At 35.6% G+C, this 16,787-nt stretch overlaps 1 protein-coding gene across 1 annotated transcript in view; it reads right to left on the bottom strand.

Annotated features, from left to right (window-relative positions):
* Positions 1-3,560, bottom strand: part of LRP1B (LDL receptor related protein 1B) — a 1,899,171-nt gene extending 1,895,611 nt beyond the window's left edge. The window contains exon 1 of the mRNA XM_024243817.3: positions 2,703-3,560. Coding sequence (XP_024099585.3) covers positions 2,703-2,895 — 193 coding nt within the window. The 5' untranslated portion in view covers positions 2,896-3,560. The remainder of the gene's footprint in view (positions 1-2,702) is intronic.
* Positions 3,561-16,787: the final 13,227 nt, after the last annotated feature.

Genomic DNA, 16,787 nt, shown 5'->3' on the forward strand with positions numbered 1-16,787 from the left:
GACATTGTTTTATGACAAATTAGTTGGTTCTAAGTGAATCTGATTTATCTTCCAATTTTGGCTGTTAAGAGTTACAAAGATGTTTCCTTTTTAAGATGTGATAGAATGTAATAAAAATTTACATGTACCTTAGTTTAGCTGTGTATAAAATCAATATAAGCTAATAAAATAAACAATAAGGAATTAAAAGACAAGTGCATGTATATGGTTTGAACATAAACATACGAGTTGGTTTCAAGCCTTTTTCTATTTAATACAATGTTTGAACTTATACTTATGAATGTATAAAGGAAAAACACAGCTAGAAGGTAATACAAACACTTCTGATATAGTTCATACAGTTTGAGAAGCTACCTATTACACAGTAAGTACACGTAGAACCTAAATGTGAATTCTCATTTTTTGTCAAGCAGTTAGCTCTTGCACTACAAAATGCACCTGTCTAATTCACATGCCTGTTCTATTATTCAAGGATGATTGACATAAGCCTGTGCAGAAAGTTACATCTCATTAACCTCTTTCTTGAGTTTATATTCCCATATCTTCTGTTTCAGCATATTAGTGAGGGAAGCTTGTCATAATGCAGTAACACTTTCTTTCTTAACTTTCAACAAGATTTCTCTCTTTAAAATTCCTTTTTCCAAATGGGGCCCATCCTTTTCACTTTTGGTAACTGTGAGAATTTTAGCTCTTTTCTAACAGTTTTGAAAGTGTGTTAAATATATAATAGTGGTAAAGTGCTGGTCTACAATTATTTTTACTTGTGCTATCTGATATAGTACTTCATGTGGACGTGGTGATACAACACGACACTATTTCATTTTTTTGAAAAAAACTAGCAATCATTTACCATGTGCTCTGCTTCTATCTTAGTTGTTCCTCTCCCTCAAGAAACTAAATTGGCACCAAATATAGTCCTCTTAGTTATTTAATATTCTATCTCAGAAGAAAGTTGGGGGGTCTGTATTTTTTTATGTTCTATATAAAATTCTCTTCAGATATTTACTCCAATCATGTTAGCAATAGTTCTATCCCCATAAATGTATACAAAAGCATTGAGAACTCAGCTCTAGATGAAGTCAAATTTCTGGAGATTGGAGACTCAATCAGGAAGAGCCCAATAGCAGTAGTCTGCCAGTACCATTATATTTTGCTAGCACACTGGGCTGAAAAGCTCCATTCTGTTCATCTGCTCTGGTCCAACTTCAAACATTTTTCCTAAGAAAGGTTGAGTGCTGATTGTTCCAGATCAAAGACATCATCATTTCAAGGAGAGCTATGTGCTTCCGTTTCATCAGTATAGTTTCCAACTATTCCACACCAATTTCAAGGCAAGTTGAGCAAGTTCAGAAGCTATGGTTAGGTGGCAATGGTATGTTTAAAAGATTATCACCAGTAAGTGTCAGATTTCCTAAAGGAACTCAGATTAGTCCCACCACTGGTAGAGGAAATAACACGTGTGGGTATGTTATAAAGGCTAGAATCTGGCTGCCAACAGCAGGTTGAATAGAAACACTGCAGTTCATTCTCCTGTTCTTTCCTACAATGAAGCAATATTTTTTGTCAATTCATAATCTGCTTCATGTAAATACAATAACTAAATCTCCCAATGCAACATTCTGCCTATTTGCTTGGCATTGGGATCTGGGTTTCTTTTCTCTCTCTCTCTCTCTCTTATTTAAACTAAAAAGCTGAACTATACCAGTCAATATAAGCTCATTTTCTGATTTAAAAAAAAAAAGATCTGTGATACTTCTGATTTTACTTTAACCAGTTAACCATTCCAAGGCCAGGGCCAGTGCCCCAAATATTCATCTAGTATTTTCCTCCCTTTTTCACCAGTGCATCTGTTGTCAAAGATTATTAAACTCGCACAGGGATTCTTGATTTTCCAGATGAAAAGTTTATAGAATCCCGGCTTACTCTAATTCCTACCTCTTCTCTCCTCTGCTCCACATATCCATTCCCATCTAAACTTCTACCATTCACCAGCTACTTGGAGAAAAAGGAAAAGCAAAGCGCCAGACTGGAGCGAGGCACTCCAGGGGTGGGTTAGCCCCTCAGGGCACCTGGGCTCTGTCACAGACCCTCAGAATCGAAAAGTCAAGTTCAAGCAGGTGCATGCGACCAGAATCGCCCTAAAAGCCTCTCCGCTGATGAAGGACTCTGACCCCAGTCTGCCCCCAGGAAGGGGCTATAGAAACGAAAGGGGCTTGAATCGGCGCTTCGGCGCTTTCGCCCTTCCACAGACCTCGAATGCAGCAGGTAAGGAAGTTAACCTGGGATCTAAGTTGAGGGCGGACACGCTTAACGCGGAGAACCTGGAGCTCTCAAAAGCTCGCAGGTGAGCGCCATCGCGGAGGGAAGTCTTTCGGAAATGCGAATTCTCATCCCAACATCTGCAGCGCTTAGGATGCGCGGACAGAAGCGCACAGCCAAGTCCACACACTCCCGGAGGGGACAAAATGGGGACCGGGAAACGGCCAAAAGGAAAAGCTGTGGGGGTGCCGAGGACTCTGGCACTTGGTTCAGAAACCCCGCACCGCACCTCTCACCCCCCACGGGGCCAGCGCACAGTAGCCACCTGGTCCCGGGGAGCGGAGCTGCAAGGACTTAAGTTTCACACTCACTTATCTGCAAGCATCGCCCAGCAGGAAAGCCAAGGAAGCCAGGGGAGGGGAGCGGGGAGGTGTTCTCCTTACCTCGGTCGGCTCCCACGGTCAGCACCCTGGCGATCGGCAATAATCCCGAGAGAGTGAGTAAGGCGAGGAGAAACTCGGACATTGTGGTCGCCCGGTAAGGAAGCCTGCGCTGGAGACTGCTCGGCGGCACCTTCGGCCCGGCGGCGGCGGCGGCGGCGGCGGCCGCTTGGAGCCCGGAATCGAGCGGCGTCATTTACAAATGTCACTGGAAATTCTTCAGCTCAATGAGTCCAGCCAGTCCGCCTTCTCCTGCCTGGAGCAGGATGTGGAAGGTGGAGGGATGCGCGCGTGCGGGAGAGAGGAGGGAGAGCGTGTGTGAGCGCGAGCGAGCCGCCCGTGTGTCTTGACTTTTCAATGCAGGGTACGTCTGATCTTACATCACGCAAGAGGGGCAGTGAGAGATGCCAGCGGATGGGAATTCACTGATTAATCACCGAATCCACCACACACCCCTTCGTCGTCCACATAAATCACATCTATTACTTAGTAAGAGGCATTTAACACAACAGGAAAATACCACCGCGAACGGAGGTCGCCACAAATCACAATTATTTTAATCCCCTTGAAGGGAAAGTAACTCGAAGCTGGTTCTGTAGGGATTTGGGTCTTTGGAGAAGGGAGAGACTTCTGCGTTGGGCTGAGCCAGCCAGGCGCCTACAATGCTCCGCAGTTCACAGCCGGCTGGGAACCCTCAGCCGAGCACAGGGCTGCTTCTGCAGGCAAAGCGGGCTGATCCCTTCGTTCCTCGGAAGCTTCCTTCCCGGGAAGGAAGGACAAGCCAAGGAACAGAGCTTCTCTTAGGGAAATGGTCTCCTCGGCTCTACACAGAATCCCAGTGCTTCCTGAATTGCACTTTTAACTTTTATGCTGAGCAGCACCTGGGGACAAAGAGGCAAAATTTAATGACTCAGCAGAAACAAAAAGCAAAACAACCCCAAAAGTCATTAACCGTTGCGTAAGAAGGGAAGGTTAATGGAAAAGGCTATTGAGGTCCCCAGGCAGGGAACAATAAAGCAACGAATTGGCAGCGTTTTTCTCTGGGGTTCTGTCTTTAAAAGGGTACTTCGAGCCATTTTAAACAGGCTTTGAGGGTTTTGTTGTTGTTTTTGTTTTGTGTTTTGTTTTGTTTTTCTTTTCCATATACTACAGGGGTGGTGTAAGAACTTTACCGAGCCATCAGAGGCATCAACGTGAATCATTGGAATAATAATATTAGTAAAGTTGTTTTTATGACCACTTAAATTTACAACATGATCATCCCAGTCCCTAAAATTTTAGTTTACCATTACAAAGTGGCTAGGGAATTAAAACTCAGAAATCTTAATAGTTGAAGACTTACTTTCTTCCTTGTAACATCACGAATTCTCTTCTAAGAACAAGAGTTGAAAAGGTTTTGTATTTAATTTGAAACTGGACATGAGTGGAGAGGAAAACTATGAGAAGGGAACAGAACTAAGGAAGAGAACGATTGAAAAGTGAAGGAAGATACTTTAAAAGCTTTATTTACTTTGCTGTTTGAGACTTATAAGTGAATGCCAGCATTACGATCTACCCATTTATGAGAGTAAAATTATCCAGAAACATCTTTAGATGCTCCTTTGAAGCCATTAAAACTAGACTAGATCAAAGAACACAGAGATGACTCTGCAGAACATTGTCAATAATCTGTGAATTTCACCTTTTTATTCTTACTCTGTGATTATAAATGTATTTTATGTCACTTTTTCCATATTTTAAATTATAAAGTTTACTTTCCCTTGAAAATACAACCATTTAGTGTTTGAAATATGACTCCTACATTCAAAAATGTATGCTTAATTTTTTTTTTTTTTTTTTTTTTTTTTTTTTTTTTTTTTTTTTGAGACAGAGTCTCGCACTGTCGCCCAGGCTGGATTGCAGTGGCGCGATCTCGGCTCACTGCAAGCTCCGCCTCCCGGGTTCACGCCATTCTCCTGCCTCAGCCTCCGGAGTAGCTGGGACTACAGGCGCCCACCACCACGCCCGGCTAATTTTTTTGTATTTTTAGTAGAGAAGTGTATGCTTCTTTTCTTCTAAAGTTGTTACATGTCTAATTTCTCCTAGATGTTTTTATTATTTCATAATAAAATGTACAATATAGAATAAAAAGATAGATTTTTTTTTACATATTTTACTTCATACTGAAAATTCACAGACTGAAATGAGTGGCAGAGTTTAAAGAATATGTGTGTGTGCACGCGTGTGTGTGTGTGAGAGAGAGAGAGAGAGATTTGAATGATGTGCCAAGTAACACATGTTTCTTTCTCGAGGGTCCACAGACCTCTGTATTGTATGACACACTTATTCATTGGGAAATGTAGCAGGTGTCTTTCTTACATGATCCCATTCAGTCAACTAGAAGGTCAGCTATTAGGAGATCTGTATCCACTTAACTCTTGGCAAGAAAATGAGGAGTGCTTACAAACCATACTAAGGACATCCAGATTCTTCCTCTTCTGAAAGATTACCACCAATCGCCCTCCACTTCACTGCAAGGTAAAGGAAAGCCGCCAGGAACAGTATGCCCTACCAAAGACTTTTACCACGTACTATAAAGTGCCCCAATGCTATGATTAAAAATCACTGACTCATTCACTTCTGCGGTACATGCAGCAGCCCTAGATTCCATGGTCAGCTTGGAAAAGGGAAAAGCTAGGAAAGATCATAAGAGTAGCAAATACTCAGGAGATTTTGTATTCTAAATATACTACATTCCAAATATGTAGAGCCTCCTAATAGCCTGTTAAATGAATTAGCCAGAGTAAAAACCATATGATCTTTTTAGATTATCTGGTTGACTTTTTTATTTCATTGAGTGGAAAAAAAATCAAAAATTCATTGTCTGCACATTGTGACCAGAATAATAAAGCAAAATAGAATTCTTAAGTAATCACCAATTAAGTCAGTAATCACGAATGACATAGGACTCAAAACAGTTACCATAAAATAGTGATAGTAAATATGGAAGATTAGTTACTAAAGTATAGGCTGGAGCACCAATAAAAGGTAATATGTTAAGCTTAATTTCCACTGTGAATGAATCTCAATGAAGTATTATCTATAAAATAAAATTTGCAGCTTTAGGCTGGACACAGTGGCTTACGCCTGTAATTCCAGCACTTTGGGAAGATGAGGTGGGGGGATCACGAGGTCAGGAGATTGAGACCAATGCTGGCCAACATGGTGAAGCCCCGTCTCTACTAAAAATACAAAAATTAGCCGGGTGTGGTGGCAGGCACTGGTAGTCCCAGCTACTCAGGAGGCTGAGGCAGGAGAATCGCTTGAACCTGGGAGGCAGAGGTTGCAGTGAGCCGAGATCGCGCCACTGCACTCCAGCTTAGGGGACAAAGTGAGACTCCATCTCAAAAAAAAAAAAAAAAAAAAACAATTGAAGCTTTATTTTAAGACCATGATTAATAAAGATCTAAATGGTATAAAACCTCTCCAAAAATTTGGTGAAACTATAGGTGCTTAGGTCTGCACCAGTACTTAAGTGGACAACAACACATGGATTTAAATGCTTGTTAAGAGTTTTTAAGACTAAAATTTATACTAAGGACACTGATTCATACCAAGAAGCCAAAATATGTAATAAACAGATTAAATATTAAGCAGAAGATATATATTTGCTCCAAAACCGAAATAAAGCCAGTGTCAAAATGAAATGGCATAAAATTGTCTGTCCCACATGAAATCTCTTATATAAAGTGGTTCTTCTTCCAGATATTCTTTGAAAATGACCAGTTTATAAAAGAAGATTGGTTTCTATGAGCATCAGTGAGATTGATAAAAGTGTAGACCAAATTTGAGCTTTAAAATTAAATAATTTGCTCCTAGGTTTTAAATGACCATTGAATTTTAATGGACCATAAATAAATGAAAATCTTAAGTATAATTTTCTATGAAATACTTTTGTTTCCCCATAATATATGCTTTAATGAAAAAATAAATTAATAAAGTGCACTATTAGTGAAGAGAGAAAAGCTCGAGTGAGCATTCAAATTTTGTTTGTTACTAGGATCCATTATAATTTATTCATTCTAATCAGAGTTATTAACACTGACAAGTTAAATAAATTAATTCATCAAACTATAGAATATTATGAAATCTCTCATTCATTAAGATAAATTAAACAAAGTAGAACCAATCATTCTTCCTTTTTGTTTTAAAACAACACACGAATGCTAATTATCAGTCAGTGGTAATCTTACACTTCCCAATTAGAGCCACAGTTTCCATACATGTGATCAAACATCAGATTTCATTTCTGCTAACTTAATTATTTTTGTGCGATTGGATTTCTTACTGTAGATAGTAACAATTTGTGCTACACATCTGAACATTGTAAGTTAGGGAGAGGACGTGTGTCTAAACAAGCTGGAGCTGACAGTCTGTCTCATGGAAGAGATGTGTGTGAAGGAGAGTTGGCCTGAAAGTTAGGTTGCCAAGGATTTCTGCAGCTATCATTGCAAGGCCTACTAAGTTTCTTACCCTGCCTTTTCCCAGACAGAAAAGTTGCCAGGCAGCAGCAGACACAAGATGAAAAAGAAAGGGAAGAGATTGAGAGAGACAGGGGGCGGAGGAGGTAGAGAGAGAGAGAGAGAAAGGATTATTAAGGAAACATTATCAGTTCTTTAACTTGAAACAGAGTTACTCTGGACAAAGCCTCTAAGAAAAGAAAAAAAAAAAACTTTAGATGCAAGTTATTTCTCAAACTGCAACATTTCAATGCACATTTTTAACTGCTTTTCTTCAAAAGTGTGTTCTGTTTTCCAGCATACTGTCTCAATTAGGATATAAAGATTTGGTTGAGATAAATAAGATTTTGGTGTAACTTTAATTCTTACTATTAAGCAATTATTAGGAGGTATGCACAATTGAAAAGAAAATTAAGAATGATGCAATTATCTAATTAAATCTGGAAAGTAAAAATATTTCCAAGACAATTACATTGGTCTTCTCTTTTTATATTTTCAGCTTCTCTTTACTGTTACTATCTGTAAATGTTTTAAGACATAAATATTATGGTGAAAAGCATGACTGATAGCAATTATAAGTTTCAGAAGACAATATAAGCTTTAAATACTGATTTGATTATTTGGATTTTTTCTGACTCTTGTTTGATAAACTTTTGACAGTAAAAATAAAATAAGTCTACAGATTTAGACAAAGCCAGCAGAAGACTTGAAAGACTAAAAGTTATATCATTTTTTTCATTTTTTAAGGGATTGACATCCATAATAATAATATAGTCTGAAGATATAAATCCTATTTTGCTCTTTGGATATGTCAAGAGAAAGTACAATTGGTAATATTGCCATCCGTGTGTAGGTAATACAAAAATGTCAACAATTCACCAAATCCTTGTCACTCCACTCACATGGAATTAGCCCTTGGATTTTAAGTCAGTTGCTGATTATAAAGTATGTTGCTTTGGTACTTTTAGACCCTGACATATGTGTGTTCAATATGAGCTCCGCATTGCCTTCTCCAGATCCAGAATAGAATTAGTGTGTCAGGTGGAGGGTTGATTGTCAGTGGACATGGTCAGGATGCACTTTGTCTGAATATGCCCTTGTGACATGTTTCTACCTATGATTATTGATCTCTGACCTTCTTTCTGGTCATCATCTTGCTGCTCCTTAATTATAATTAGAGACTTTAAGATTGTTGGAGCTGGGAGGAACATTCAAATAATCTACTCCAATTTACCATATTTTGCAAATGAAAAATGTTTGAAGAAAGAAAAGGTGACTAGTCTGAGGTCACACATTTTATTAATATCAGAAATAAACCTTGAATAAAGTTTCTTGACTTCTTCCCGTATTACGTAGTCAGCTTTGTTGGTATTTTTTTAGTTTTTGTGGTTGTTGTTGCTGTTGTTGTTTGTTTGTTTTACTTCACAGAAGTGGTAGCTCAGAGAATATGAATTTATTCATTCACTAAATATCTATATATTATGTGACAGACACTGTATTTAGCACCACTCATATAGCAATAAGGATAATAAGCATAATTCTTGCAGGAACGTAGCATATAATCTGAATAAAATATTAATATCATTCTTGTGCTAAAGGATTGACTTTCTAGGTTCAGCATGTAAACCATCCTCTCAGAAAACACAAGCATGACAAATAAAGGCCAATAATGGGATCACCCAGTAAAATCAGTGCTGCATCTTTCTTAGAAAGTGTCTTCTAGTCATAGAGAAAACTCAATTTCTATTAGAATTCAACAGTGAATAAGAAATCACAAAATATATTTAAATCACAACATACCTTGATCTAGAACTTGGTAGCAAGTACAGAAATGTTAAGAACTTTCAGAAATATCAACAGTGATACATGCTTACATGTTCATTAGATTCTGACTCCATTATGTTGTTGGGTCACATAAAATCAGGACAAAAAGAGAATTTGAAAATGTCATTCAACTCATTCTTTTATTTATTTTTATTGTAGCTATTAATGAAGACCTATTTGTGACCCTTTCAAGCATCTTATCCCCTTTAAATAACAATTTCCAACTTCATATCCAATTCATATTTTTTCTTATATTTACTTTTTATGTAGCCTTTAGCATTTTATAATTTTCAACTCCCCAAAAATGTTCTTTCTATATAATGCTTTCTCCTATAATAGGCACTCAAAGGCAATTTGCCTTACTGTTGATTAATGGCTTTCCACTTCTTCGCCTTGAACTTATTTAATATCGCCTATCTTGGCTGTTCCCTGGTCCTTCTGCCATGGAATACATCTTTATATCTGAAGTAATCAGGATACTACAATGAGAAAGATAGAGGTTGGGCATGGGCCATGGACGGGAGCTGAGAAGATGAGATGCCAGAACCCTATGACTTACACATAATATGTACGCTAATAAAATGAATGACTGTAAAATGCAAAAAAGTACTTAGTAGCTATATTATCTTAGGCCAAGTTTATTTCTTTTTGTCTTTTACATTAGAGGGGGAGATTGTTTCACTTTTTTTTGTTTAAGAGGAGTAATTATGTCTTTCTATTTTATCAGAAATGGCCCTCATATAATAAATTACAGAAAAAAAAACAGTAAAGAGAAACAAAGAAATTTTAAAAAGGAAAGAAAGATGAGAAAAACGTACCTTTCTTCAAAGAGCACCTTGCTTAATTCACACTCGGAATTGCTTTTGGGAGGCTGTCAACAGCTCCATTTGGGCACAGTGCCTGTCATAGAGTAAGTACTAAGTAAGTGTGTCGTAAGTGACATTTACTTAGAGTAGGGCTTTTAGATTTTTTTAAAGTTTGTTTTAAAGAAAAACTTACAAAACTAACTTCTCTAGAACATTGTTAATTTTTTAAGTAAAAAAAAAATTCTCTCAGATAGAAAATGTGTCTTGCCGTCTAAAAGTGTTTTTCTATTATGAAAATTACACTTTTGAATCACAATAAAAATTAAAAAGCAAAAAGGTGCTTTTTAGCCTTAAATAGAATGCCTTAATTTTATGTCAAGTCTCTCTTCATAGACAAAAAAATGGTGACATTTGGACTTAAATATATTTATCAAGATTTGTAAAAATATGTGACTTTATGGATGAATCCTAGCAAAGTTAAATTACGGTTGAAATATTATTAAATGCTTTTATGACTTTGTATTGCTACATTCTGCAATGTAAATAGACTTCACCCAGGGTATCTTTCATATCATTCTGCAAACCCTACTCTAAAACAACAACCACAAAAATGAGCGTGAAGATATTTTCAGGTATACAACAGAAGAGGTAGAAGAGGAAGAATACTTTGAACATAGAACGACCAAGAATATATATGATTATTATTTAGAGTTTATATTTTTCCTTGTGATAAAATGCATTTACTTCTAAAAGAAATGTCAATTTTGTACTTTTAGATGTCTATTAATCCTAATTTATTCTAACCTAATTTTTTCTTTTTTTTCTTGGTGAAAGAAAGTGAATAGAAATGACAGGAAATAGTTTCTATGTTCTTTACTGAGCTTTGCCTGAAAACATTATAAAATGATTTGAAAAATAAAAAAGTACATATATAATCACAAATTGACTGATATTTGGATAACATGTAAAATTGGTCAAAGGATTGTTGATATTAGTTATCTAAAACTAAGGAGTTAAATCAACTTGGACATTTCCACAAAGATACATATAGCCACTGGGAAAATAGCTCAGAAAAAGTAACATATTCTGTTGATCACATAAAATTATATATATATATATGTGTGTATATATATATACATATATGTGTGTGTGTATATTACACACACATATATATGTATATATATATACAAAGACATCTAGTCACCAGCCTGAATTTGGCTGGGGAGTCACCAAAACCAATCATGCTTCAAGCTGTAGGTTGCAAATGAAACCAAGTTATAGCCTCAGGGATGTCATGGTGACAACTGCCTGGCTCTCTTTGTAGCTCTCGGGCCAGTTTCTTCTGCCCTCTACTTCCCCTTCCACACTTTTTATTTATGAGAGTCACAGTTTCCAAGCCAAAATTGAACACATGGCCTAATAAATAAAATTATGGAGCCAGAAGAAGACTATTTCTAATCAAGATTGTTCTGGAAAAACTTATCTTTTTGGCCATAGTAACTACTAAATTCAAGAAGTCTGAGTTACAAGTTACTTACTTTTATTTAAAGTTCGATGCTTTTAAAGTACATCTATAATAACCTGAAATTCTTCTCAAATCATTGCTAGGAGTTGTTGACATATAACTCAATTTTATGTAAGCAAATATTTAGATATCTTTAATCAAAATGGAAAAAAGGTTAATGTCTTACTTTATATTGTAAACAGGCTGTAGGATTCGATCGTACCGACATGCAGATGTCCCAAATATCCATTTGACAAATGGCTCTTGGAAGTGATTTCATTATTCACAACTGTGATAGTGGTGAACAAGCTAATGAAGGCAGTTAGTACTTGTACGTCCTGTTTTAAAATCAAAAGCACAAATTAAGTTCTGTTGTGTGAAAATAACAGAAATAAAACACACGTGCTCTGAGTGTGGAGCACTGTGAAGTGCTTCAAAGGGAAATTCAGTGGGAGATTGGTGTTTAAAATGCTTAATGGGATTCCTGTGACTATCCTGAGGGAATTTAGAGGTTCATTTTTAAGCTGCTGTAATATCATCATATTAAAAGTAAAAAGCAACTTCTTTTAACTATGATTTCAAAGCTTAAATGAAACTTCCCTCCCGAACACCACCACTTTAAAGAAATCACGTTTTGATTTCGTTTAGGTGCTATGACAAGTTTTCCTTTAGGGTTTGGTTAACACGAACTCTTAGCTATCTAAACATAGAGCAGTTGAAACAACATCTGGTACACAGGCTGCCGGAGTGAATTTTAGTTTTGTCCTCCCCTTCATCTACTCCCCAAGCTTAAAAAAGATCCCCACTATTTATTAAAAATTCTCTGTGCAAGTGATCGACTAAGTCCTCCTTGCTATATTTCTTAAAACTAATTTAAATATTCTCATTTTATTCTTCTTTAAAACCTAAATAAAAATTAGGTACACGACTCTGCCTTTTACTGTTCTATACAAAACAGTCTTCAGAAGAGAATGATAATTATCTTGGCATTGAGCTATAATGCAGAAGAAACCTTGTTTAGAATTTTGAAAATGCTCAACACCTCAGCTGTCTACATTATCATGTCTTTATGCTTTTAGAATAATAATTCTCCAAATGCCGTTTAATCACACCTCTTAATATACCTTTATCTTTCACTGGGGAATAGTAGAAGTGTGACAAAGAGTATTTTCATTTATTTTACTCACTTTTGTTCTTTACATAAAAGGTAATATGAAAATGTGCTCAAGGGTCTACACCTTTTCTTCCAAACAAAATATAACTAGAGGAAGCAGATGCTGTGGTTCATAGTACTTGAGTGCCCCCTATAGGATACTTTCTATATTTTTGTTCATGTAGCTAGGTTAGCTTTTAAGAACTTACTGCGTTTAGTTTTATTTAAAATAAAAATAAAATGATAAAAATGTGCATCTGTGAAATATAAATATGAATATTTTCTTTCCTCATATCTGCCTATCTGAAAAGCCAAAGAAAACTGTCATTTTAACACTTAGTTGTTTCTCTGTTTTTGCTAAATACTTCCTCTAAAAGTTCTCATTGCCTGCTATTTTGTCTTCATTCATAGTATCAATTACTGTATTTCAAAACATGCGTTTAAAAATTTATGTCTATTATATCTAGGTATTTCTCTTAATATATCAAAAGAACAATCAACTAGCTATAAGTATTAGAAAATGAAAATGGAATATCCTTGTATGTGAGGACAGACAGTTGTTGATATGGTTAGAAATACAATCTTTGAACTCTCAAGATTTCTTTAATTTCAAGTTGACATCTATGAATAATATTGAAATAGAATGAAAGAATACATATACTTACCTGTTCCTGGCAGTTTGATGGCAAGGTGTGCTATCTTAGATTTCTTGGGTTTTATGAGCCTTTTCTTATTTGTACTGTAGCCTGGAATTGAAAGTGGTAGACAAAGCCAGGCACAGTGGCTCACGCCTGTAACCCTGCATTTTGAAAGGCCGAGGTGGATGGATCGCTTGAGGCCAGGAGTTCAAGACCAGCCTGGCCAACATGGTGAAACCCTGTCTCTACTAAAAATACAAAAATTAGCTGGGCCTGATGGCACACACCTGTAATCCAAGCTACTATGGAAGCTGAGGCATGAGAATTGCTTGAACCTGGGAGGCAGAGGTGGCAGTGAGCCAAGATAGCATCACTGCACTCTAGTCTGGGTGACAGAGTGAGACTCTGTTTAAAAAGAAAAAAAAATGGTGGACAAGAGGAGGAAGGAACATATATCTTAACCTCTCTGTCATATCCACTCTATCTTTATCTGGCTTAAAAACATATTGCAATAACCTACCAAGGCTGTGATTGTTTTAATTCAGAGTGGCCCACTTAGGTGATATGACTGTGATTAGATCCTCTCTAAAATAGACTATTGAATTTATATTCTATGTAATGTACTTGGATCCCAAAAACTGTCATTAATATCCTTATCTAGAAAAAGAATATATGCACACAAATAGTCTCTGGCTAAAACCTTTTTTTTTTTTTTTTGCTTTGTATTAGTTAATTTCTAAATGCAGAACTGATACAGTGGTAAGGAAGCAATAATATAACTAGGCAATGAAAAGGAGGCCTTAATTTCCTTTCTTGCCTCTCTCCTTTCTATTCTCATTTATTTATTGTGTGCTTGTTTGAAAATCACAGTACTTAGGGATGGGATTACTCTAGTGGAAAGTCATGGCCCCTGTTGTCAAGAGCTGTATGTCTAATGAGAAAATGGGTCTGAAGAGACTATTAAAAAGTTTCCTGCTAAGTGCTATAAAGGAAGGTATCCATAATGTACAGTGGAGGCTTTGATAAACATACATTTATTTTGCTTCCTGTGGAGCAAAAAAGATATCACCAAGAGGGGACACTTCAGATGACTCTTGAATATTTTGCTAGGAATAAAATGAGGGGTGATCATTCTAGCAGATGGAACAGGATGTGTTGAGGCACGTATTGCTAGATAGTAAAGTGAAAAATCATTATCTGGAATTTTGAAAAATCGAAGGTGTCAGATAATGCATTTTTAAAGGCATACTAAAGAATTTGCACTTTAAGTTGAAGGCAATAAAAACATCTTATTTGAAAATATCAAGAACTAGCTAGGAACATAAAATCCATCCAATATACAGTTGCATCACCTGAAAGTCTACATTCACACTTCCATATATACCTTCTTGGATCTCATCTCTCATTTCTCCATTTCCCATGGTCGAAGCAGCCTAAATTCCAGATTCTTATCACAGGTTGTTAAAGTAATCTTTTAGCTATTAAAAAGTAACGTAAAGAATCCTACCTAGTTAATTCAGTGATCCAGGACAAAGTTTCCCTGACTGCATATTGCAATTCTGGATTCATTTCTAAATTCTGTGTTTACAATCCAAATGATTTGGTCCAATCACTTAATTTCTTCAAACCAGTATGTCCACCCGAGTGGACTAGAGATGATAACACCAGGGCCTCCAAATGGGGTGCCAATTACTGAATCTTGCTGACATCTGCTGTCACTGTGCCAGACCCATCACTTGCAGAACACTCATAGGAATTTCCCAGGCAGCCTGTTGCAACCTGACTAATCTATTTAATTATCTGATCTCTTTAATGATGCCACGCTGTCTAGCCAGATCCACTGTCCACCTAGTCATGTTCTACAAGACACGCTGTTGCTCCCAAAGGAGCAGATTGATTTAGTTGGAAACACAAGATACAGACACATTAAAAGAAGGTAACCAGGGATAAAAAGCAGCATATAGGAATTACAAAGTTAAAAGTACAAAGTAAAAAATAAGTAATACAGATTTTGGAAAAAAAATAAAACTAGTATAAAGGAAACTGTCAGAGTTAGAATTTCAGCTAAGCCTCAAAATATATCTGGTTTTTATAACAGTTACAGGTTATTTTTGATAGAATAATATAAACATTTTAAAATCATGCTTGAAAAAAGTATATCTATTTTTGGGGATAATAAAAATAATCTGGTTACACTATGTTAGAAATTTTTGACCAAAAATTATACAGAATTTTCTAAAGAAATAAAAATTTGTCAATTTCTTATTCTACAAAATGATAGGAATAGATTTTATCTTATTTCTGGTGCTGAAAAATTATAGACTTTAGAAAATGTGCTGGTAACAGGATATATATATTCCAAATGTATTGGAAAACAAAACTAGAAAAAACTTGATAACTAACAAAAAATAAAATAAACAAAAGAGACCAAGGAAATACATTTACAAAGGAAGACGATAGATGATAATCATAATAACAAATATACCTACTGGCCACAATAAATATGAATGCATTAAATACTCTAATTAAAATACATTGATTCTCAGATTGAATTTTTAACATTTATCTGCATGTTGTTCATTTTAAATATTTTTGTTTAAAATATTTATTAAATACACTCTATGTAACAAATAATGTGTGAAAATCCGGGAATATAATGGTTAACAAGATATCTATGTATTTTTCTTTCAAAGAAAAATAAAGAAATATTTCCTTGATAAAAAAGAGGCAAATAAAAACGTACATATTTAAGAGGAACAGTACTTATATCAGAAACAATTGAATTCTTCCCATAGAACATGAATTAATAAAAAGAGGATACATTATATTGATAAAAGTTAAGTAAAAGTAATTATTACCTCATACATATCTTTCAATGTAGTTTCAAATGCAAAACATATAAAGCAATGATCAAATAGGGGATATTAAAACACTTTAAACAAAGATTTGATGGCTTTGTCTGAAAGATAACTGAGGTCATATTTGCTCAGAATTTATGAAATGTGACACAAATCATGATTTCGATGAAGAAAATTCATACTATGTGAATAGAAATTAAAACTTTATTTCTCCTCAATTTACCCTAAAATATAATATAATCTCAAATTAAATTCTCAGATAATTTCTTCATTTGGAACTTGACCAAATGATAGTAACATTAAATTAGAAATAATAAATACCTAAGAACTGCTAAGACAAGAGTCATTAACAAGAATAGAAGGACAGTGGTGATATCTGCTCTAGAATATAGTATAGAAAAATACAAGCCATACCAATTAAAGAATAAACTAATGATGTAGAAATAAGCAGAAAGACTAATTAAACAGAATAGAAATTCCAGAAGCTACTTTAACCTGAAGAATACAGTAAATCATAATAGGAGCATTTCAATACATTGTGCGAAAGATGACTTGGACAATTTACAAATTATTGACAGATTTTCATGTAAATATTAACACATTCTCTACTTTAAATAGCCACATACTAAAAATTACTTTTAAAATGCCTGTGTCCAGAAGAAATTAGCAAAGCTCACAGAGTCAAGCGCAAAAACCAACCACAATAGATAAGACTTTGTAAAATGCCTTGCAAAGAGATTCCAAAGTCAGGTTTAGGAATTTCTTAAATATTTTAAACGCAGAGAGCAAATTCAATAATCATTTGG

Source organism: Pongo abelii, chromosome 11 (genome assembly GCF_028885655.2).
Source record: "Pongo abelii isolate AG06213 chromosome 11, NHGRI_mPonAbe1-v2.0_pri, whole genome shotgun sequence".
Lineage (NCBI taxonomy): Eukaryota > Metazoa > Chordata > Mammalia > Primates > Hominidae > Pongo > Pongo abelii.